At 39.9% G+C, this 8,643-nt stretch overlaps 1 protein-coding gene across 1 annotated transcript in view; it reads left to right on the top strand.

Moving 5' to 3' along the window:
* The first annotated feature begins 2,721 nt into the window (after positions 1 to 2,721).
* The window catches only part of CDC20B (cell division cycle 20B), a 49,099-nt gene continuing 43,177 nt past the window's right edge, over positions 2,722 to 8,643 (top strand). Inside the window, exons 1-2 of the mRNA XM_027604423.1 lie at positions 2,722 to 2,870; positions 3,338 to 3,400. Of these exons, the coding sequence (XP_027460224.1) occupies positions 2,808 to 2,870; positions 3,338 to 3,400 (126 nt within the window). The 5' untranslated portion in view covers positions 2,722 to 2,807. The remainder of the gene's footprint in view (positions 2,871 to 3,337; positions 3,401 to 8,643) is intronic.

Genomic DNA, 8,643 nt, shown 5'->3' with positions numbered 1-8,643 from the left:
CACATTAACATTATTCCTAACCCGTATTTGATAAAAGTTAAGATAAAATGTTTACAGGATATTTCTATTTCGTCCCAAACAGTTGTGCCATAATGTTTCTATTCATATGACAACATGATATTTAATTAATATATGTTTTTCATTTTTAAGTTTTATTCTGACATAACTTGACTTAGAAAAATGTTACAAAAATGGTACAAATAATTCCATTATGTCCTTCACACAGCTTCCCGAGATGAGATGTTAACATTTAACACAACTATAGCACAATGATTATAAGTATGAAATAAGCATTACTACTACTCTGTTAACTAATCTATAGATAATATTCAAGTATCTACAACTATCCAACAAATCTCCTTTCCCCCCCCTCTGGTCCAGGATTCAATCCAGGATCTCACAATGCATTGGTCATGTTTAGATAGATACTTCTGATCTGTGATAGTTTCTCTGTTTTTGTCATGATGACACTTTTGAAGAGTACTACTGGCCATTTATTTTTGTGAATGTCCTTTAATTTGGTTTGTTTAGTACTTTCTCATTATTAAACTCAGGTTATGCAGTTTTTTGTTTGTTTGGTTTTTTGGCAAAGATATCACAGAATTTATGTTGTGCCCTTCACAGTGCATCATATCAGGAGGCACAGGATGTCAATGTGTCATTAATGGTGAGGTTAATTTATTACTTGGTTGAGGTGGTGGCTGCCAGTTTTGTCCAATGAAAAGTTGTGATTTTCCTTTTTGTATTGGATCATAGGAGGCAAACACCCTCATCATACGTACACCAGTTTTACTATTCATGATCCTTGACTGCAACTGTTAGTACTGTGGTGGTTTGCCAATGGTGATTTTTCTATTTCCTTCATTCCTGTTAAATTGCAATATGGATATTTAAATGCACAATAACTTTTAAAAGGACAATAGTTGGCTTTTACTTTTCTGTTTTAACCTAGGGGAAAAAAGGCGTTTGGAGGCTGTGTGATATGCTATGGAATTAGCAGCTAAAATGGAATTTATGAGTGTATTACAAATAATTAAATTCTAAAAGACTATTTCACCTATTCTTAGTACTTGTAGGGAGATGGATTCTAAAATCACAGTTTACATGGGTTTCCAATTTCGTTAATTGAATTGGTTTTTATTACTCCTGTTTGTGCCCGTTCTCATAAATGGTACATGTAAAATGATACTTAGAAGTAGAACAAAAAGTCTTCCATATTATTTCCAATATGCTGCTAATTTTAGCTGGCATTTGCAAAACTGAACTTTAAATTAACAATACATTTGACTCTCAGCCAATATTTCACTTTATTTAGCCTCAATATTTGCTGAAAGGTTTTACTAGAAATTGAATGCACTATAAGGAAGTTAAAATTCTTGTGGGTGAAACTTACACATCTTTCAATCCATGGGTTTTTTGGCTATCAAGCATTTTGATAAATCTCATTTGATTGTTACCCTGTGCAGCATTTTCCCTAACCTTTATCACTGCACATGGAAAACTGGTTCAAGATTGGGTCTCAGCCTTGATGTCAATTTTCCTTGCTTTCAGTAAGAAGGAAACAGGAGAGTGAGTTTAGTTTGTTGTTGTTGTTGTTTTTTAAATCATTGACCCATTTGAGTATCTGATGTCTACGAATTCTTTCACCAGGAAAATGCCCAAACCCACATGATGCATTAAAGCAAAAACAATCCAGTGTCAAGTGGGGGAAGGGAGGGAGGAGGTTACTGGGAGGGAAAAGCTGGTTGCCAGTCTTTCAGAGGTGTCCCAGAGAGTTTGCCCTCCTGCCATATGGCACAGCCAGCCTCTCGTGGCAGCTCAGGTGGGGCTGCTAAGGCTGAACAGCCCATCTGGCTCCTTGTCATTTCCCTCTAACTCCCTCCCTTAACCCCCAATATCATCCTCTCCTTTAAGACTTAGCCCCCAGTCTGCTCAGCTTTCCTGCTGGCTCTGCACTCCTCCTGAGGTGCTCTCTGTCACCAGCGCTCACCAACTCTTTCATCTCGCTCACTAACCTCTTGTTGGGGAAGATAACTCGGAAGCTCAAGTGAGAGAACCTGACCACTTTCAAATGGCTACAGCGGAGAAGAACTTACTGAATCAATGTGATCGCTCCCCCTTCTCATTAGCACAGAAATCTGGCCACGTTTCCCTGCCTATTTGAAAAATGGAGCAAGAGCTGATGAACACATTGGGGGAACACGTCTAAAATCAGTGGTTTACACAAACGGTGAACATTACCAATGGAGAGAAGGCCCCGTTATAACGAAGCTTTTTTTTTCCCCCTTGAAAATGGAAAAAACGTGAACTCACAGAACCCGCTTCTTCGCCCGCCAACCCTCTCATCTCCTGCTGGTGTGACAGCCCTCGGCGCCTGGCCCAGATCCGGCCCGCCACGGCTCGCGGCAAAGCTTGGCGCTTCTGTGCGCGCCTCCGCGGACAAAGAGCAGGCGGCGGCGGGGCAGGGAGGCCAGCTGGGAGGTGGAGGCGGGCGGCAGGGCGCGCTGGGGGGAATCCCTCCCGGCCTCTGACGTCACCGCAGCGCTGGCCAATGAGAAGCGGGACAGGGGGATTCCCGCTCCGGATGCCGCCCCGCCGGCTTTTTAAACAGTACCCTGGGGAATGCAGTCTAGGAGCAGTGGGAGGAATGGGGGAAATGGAAGTTAAGGGTGAAAAATGATGGTGGGGGGGCGGGGTGAGACTCTAGAGGTTTGACGATTAGGCGTCAAGATCGGCTTAGACCTGAGGGGAAAACCAGAGCCGATTGAGGGGAGGCCAAACTCCAGGTAGGGGGAGGTCCTCCGGAGATGGAGTGGAAACTGGAGCGCACCGCCCGGAGGAGGGTCCGGACAGAAGAAGAGATGCTGTGGGTAAGTGATGTCGTTTTGTTTCCCACGGGTTTCTCGTCGAAGGCGCTATTTATAATACCTGTTTAGGACCAAGATGTAGCAGAACACTCTAAACCCTGATCCTGCATTTTGAGATGAGTAATTTAGTTGTATTCTGGAGGTATCTGCTTGCTAAAGAAAAAGAGTAAATGCAGTTGGACAAGCTGAGGACCTAGAAACATTCCATGTAACATTATGATTTTTAAAAATAGTTTTTCTCGGGGCGCCTGGGTGGCTCAGTCGTTAAGCGGTCATGATCCCAGGGTCTTGGGATCGAGCCTCATCGTGCTCGCTCCTCAGCGGGGAGTCTGCTTCTCCCTCTGCCCCTCCCCGGCTTGTGTTCCCTCTCTCGATGTGTCTCTTTCTGTCAAATAAATAAATAAATAAAATCTTAAAAAAATAAAAATAAAAATAGTTTTTCTCTCCATGTGTTTTTTATATTTTCGAAGGAGAATGTCATGCGGGTGCTCGCCAAAGACCTGAAGCAGAAGAGAAGTCCAGGTTCTCCCAGGGTGAGCGTCTGGTGCTTGCTTTAGTTCTCTTATTTCTGATCTTGAACAAAATGATTCTTCCTAAAGAAGGTATTTGTTGGAAGTATGGCCTGGTCTGAGGATATGAAAATTTAAAAAATCAATCTCTTAAGATATCACTAACTACAGAGTCTAACTATACACTCCCCTCACCTCCCATATCTGTAAGAAATTGAAGATCCCTGACAATGGTAATAATTTGTATATCACTGGTGCTTTCTAGTTTTTGCCTCAACAGAAGAGGATGAAGCATGGATGTGTCGGGTAGGCAGTGCATTGCTAGCTGGCTGTTACAATTTTATTTTAACAGTGGCTGGTTGCACTTGCCACTGTGGCATTTAAAAGCTCGCCCCACCCCCACCCCCCAAAGAAATGGAAATGGTGCCATCTTGTGGACAATCGGAGAAGTGGCATAATCGATGGTCTGTCTTTCCTGTTAGCAGTTTGAAATTGATCCAATGTAGTACTTTTTCTCGTTGAAAGTCTGAAGCCAAAGGCCAAAGCTTCTCTTGTAATCAGTGTAAAAAGAAAACAAATCTAGATGGGTTTTTCTTCTTTTTCCCACATAAACAGCCCTCATATGCTTTAAATCTCTCATAATCACCGTTCACCTTGCCCTCTCTCCCGAAATTGTTCTTATTCCTTTAAACTTTACTCATGGATTCTATTTTCAAACCCATCAACATTTTTTCTTAATCTTCTTTAAATTTTTCAATATTTCAGTGGTGACAAAATAAACGCAGAATGGCCCTTTCAGAATGCAATGACTAATGTTATTTATAGTGGGAGACAATGAATGACAATTTTAAGTCCTTAAGTTCCCTAAATACTTTAATATTGATTTTTCCCCTCCAAAATAGCAGCAGTTTTGTTTTTTGCCCAGCTTATGTATTGCCATGACTACTCCTAAATATTTTGCTACCTAATACAGACAGCTGGTTTTTTGATCAGTGAATAGAATTGGAGAAGCTACAGTTAAGTATAACTTTTGTTAATTCGCAGGTACTGTGATACCATATTTTGATATCCAGGCATTGACTTTAAAATAGCTAAGTGCAAGTATTCTGAAAGTTTTCCTTTTTAAGTTTTTGAGGAGATTTAAAAATAATGTTTTTATATTTTATGACAGTTTTGGAGGAACAAGGTTTGTTTAAAGTTTTCTTTTATGCGACTATTAAGATTACAGTTCTGCCACTGTTTCACATTGCAAATGCAGCTTTAGTGACGTCACGGATTATTACAAGCAGCAGTGACCTGAGTCAGGTAGGCAGTGTATTGTTAGCTGGCTGCTTTGGGTCAATCTGGCAGCCACAACTACCCTGCCACTTGCTTCTGGATAAATTCTTCTGGTTAACAAGCTGCACTAGTTACCCGTGTGTGATGGGTTGGCAGTGTATTGTTAGCTGGTTGAATATATGAATGGCATCAGCTAACATACCACTGCTATCTTATTGCATATACAATGGACATCAGCATATAATTAGTTCTGTAATTAGTGTGTGTGTGCGCATGCATGTGTTTATTTATTTATTTATTTTTGCTATGAACCAGGCACTAGTTACCGTAATACTTGTAATTGCTATTCTGTTACTCAATAATAATACAATACACAGCTTTATAAATGGTGAAGAAACCAATACAATTAATTCTTAAAAAAATTCCCAGCTAATGTTTTTGGAGGCCTGGGTACACAGTATAAAAGTATTTGTGAAAGTATGTATTTATCTTTAATATAAAATTTAGGATACAATGACAATGTCAAATGGAAAGCTTAAAATGTTTCTCTAAGTTTTCAACTAAATCTTTAGTATTCTCTCTAGATAATCAGTTTCTTAATGTGACATTAGAGTAGGTCTCTATAACCATGTGTATGTACCAGCTGAAGGGAGAATTGAGGTAACTTTCAAGATGAGACAGTCAACTCGAACATTTTCACTTGCAATATCAAGAAAATTGGAAATTTTGGGGGTGGGGATGGGGTTGAATCGTTGGAGGATTTGCCTCAATTATTCACTTCATTTTCTGTGAAGTCACAGACTCATAATTAAAATATTTGGAGTAAAGCATGAGATTTAGCTTGTGAAGTGGGAAGAATTGACTGTATAATATGCTTTTAAATGTATTCTGATTTCTTTGGAGGCCCTTTTGGCCCATGCAACAGTGTCAGGTACGTGCTGGGTCCCAGACGTACGGTGACATACATGTCCTCATGTGGACATTTGCAGCAAGTTCATGGAACTGACTTTGGTGGTCTGGTCAATTAGTTATATTCTAAGGGAGATGTGAGAAATATATTACCATCTACTGTACTGAACTATAAATTATTGATATAACAATTTTTATTCCTACCTTATTTAAGTTTAAACATTTAAACCATGGGAGATAGATGCCTATAATTGGATTCTTTATGCATTTTGCTACTTTCATGTCTCATTCTCTTTTCACTGTTGCCCATTATCATTCTCTTTTCAGCATTTTTTTGTTTAAGGATCCCTTCCATGTAGATATTGTTTTCATCTTTTTTTCTTAAAAGGTTAAATTTCAATGTGTTATTTTTTATGGAAAGTCTCTGACCTGTTGATAAAAATAAAACCTATTAAATTTAGAAGGCTTGGCCTTTGTATTTTAATTTTTTTAAATTAAAGAACAAGACATAAATTGCCAACATTTATACTCAATAAACAATACATATTTAAGCTGTTCTTCCTTTCCATATTATTGAGATGATGAGAAAGGAGGGAAAGAATAGAATGTAATAAAGAGAAATTAAGAGCAGTGTTTCCATAGGAGTAGGAGAGAAAGAGAGAGATCCACACTTGGGACTTCAAAGCTACTCTTCATTCATTCCCCCCAAGTGTTAATAGATCAGCAAGAGGAAGGAGGAGAAGAGTGGGGAACAGTGTGGTGTGTTAGTTTCTAGGTGTGACAGTTAAATTAGAACTTTATTATTCCATGGGAAAGATGAAATCCAGGTAAGGAATAAATATGGACAAAGTGTCCCCATATTGTTTACATGCAGACATACCATTTTTCTTTCAAAGAAACACCATGAATGAACATAGTATTTTATACAGGGATCACTAAAGACTTTTAAGCTTGTTAAGGTAATCTTCTGAAACAGTTAGTGTTTTGAAACACACACACACACACACACACACACACAAAATAAACACACAAAAAACAGTTTTTGTTTTTCTTCTGAGGCTTTGTCTACATTTCTTTTTTTTTACTCTAGTATTTTCCTACTTGAGGTTACCTATAGACAATCCAGTTAAGTCATTATATTTTACTGTGATTATATAGCATATTGTTAGCAGCTTTTCATATTTCAGTAACTGTACATCCACACATTTTCTTTCTTTTTTTTTAAAGATTTTATTTATTTATTTGAGAGAGAGAGTGAGAGAGAGAGAACACATGAGAGGGGGGAGGGTCAGAGGGAGAAGCAGACTCCCCACTCAGCAGGGAGCCCGATGTGGGACTCGATCCCGGGACTCCAGGATCATGACCTGAGCCGAAGGCAGTCGCTTAACCAACTGAGCCACCCAGGCACCCACATCCACACATTTTCATATAACCTACCTAAACAGTATATTTATAATAAAAATAAATAATATATAGTAAGTTTTCACTCTAGATTTTTCTCTTTGGAGATCCTTATGGTAACCTAATCAAGTCTGATTTTTAAGAATTTTGGTGTCCCGGAGCCCACTTATAGTGGTTTGTGAGAACTGATTGTTAAATTTTCCGAAATTTGGCATGCCAGTTATTAAACCATTGGTAGATGGAAGTTGGCCATGTGGGAGCATTTATACCATGGAAATTGGCAAGTGCTGCAAATTGGGACCCCTCCTCCAGAGAGGTGATGGTTATTTATCAGCCACCTCTGGGTATATGCCATATATACAATAATTACTAGGAATCATATACATATTATGGATACACTATAATTATCAAGCATTTTCAAAAATGAAGTCTGACTCTCAGGGTATATCTCAGGCAAATTCATATTCATTCCATTCTCCAACACTATGGCTATATGTGCCATGAGATGAAGATTAGGGGTTAGAATGAAGGACTCCTTCCCACCTTCCGGATAAACCAAACTTCAAGCCAATGAATTACCACAATGAAGTGCATTTGATTTTGTCCTTTCATCATAAGGGCAACTGAATACCCTTCGATGTGATACCAGCTATTTTCTGTCATACTCCTCAGTTGACACAGCAGTCTATGTCTCAGGCTTTTGGATGCCAAGACAGGGAAGATATGTTCAATTCAAGAAAGCTACAATTTTTTCCTCTGTATGAGCATACCTGATGGAATTCACATAAGACATTGGGAGTTACGGGTAGCAGGACACCAGCAAATGGCTCCACACCCTCTTTTAGCACAGAGAGCCTAATTGTTACAGAATCTTGGACACCTACTTGGCACACTTTCAAATCCCCAGCTGCCTTCCCTGCATACCCAAAGGCCAAGGGGAGAGAATCAAGCACTGACTATAGTAGAGACTGTAGGTTGAATAAAGCGATCAGGATTAGAGATCTGTAACTGAAAACCCACTTTATATGGCTTTGGAGGACTAGTGACTTTGGGCAGGAGGGACATCTCAACTGCATTCACCAGGACAGTGCTGGTCGGTCCCCAGTGCAGCTCCATCACCAACTATCTGACAGTGGGGAGTCTGCATAGCCTGTGTAGGGCTGGCGTATACACTTCTGCTCATACCCCTAATGTGAGCACATAAAACACCGTAGCAGTCCTGTGGTACTTGTCCTAAGTGGGAGTATATGGCAAGAGTGCTCTGGGAACAACACTTGGAGAATTTGCCCTGAACAAAATTTTGCTTAGAGGCTCAGAATTCACACTGCTTCTGTGCTCTTGGGGCAAAATTGCAAAGGAGAGATAGGCTTGTTCGGGGGCTTTTATTCAAAAACAATTCACATTGGTACTGATTCCGTTCCTGATCACTGAAGACACCTTGCTAAGCATGGTCATTGACTCATAGAGCTGGAAGGGGCTCTTTGGTCAGTCCGACCTCAATTTATGGGTGAGCAAATCTAAAAGTAGTCAAGTGACTTGCCCAAAGTCATACGGCTGGTGAGGGGTAAAAACAGGTTTGCTGACACACTAACCTGCCATTCTTGAAGCTATCCTTGTAAATCTTCTTGACCTCTAATAGAAACTGTACCCCCGACTGTGGGTAGTTGGACACATACTTT

The sequence above is a fragment of the Zalophus californianus genome, chromosome 5 (genome assembly GCF_009762305.2).
Source record: "Zalophus californianus isolate mZalCal1 chromosome 5, mZalCal1.pri.v2, whole genome shotgun sequence".
Classification (NCBI taxonomy): Eukaryota; Metazoa; Chordata; class Mammalia; order Carnivora; family Otariidae; genus Zalophus; species Zalophus californianus.
This window is presented reverse-complemented; position numbering and strand designations above follow the sequence as displayed.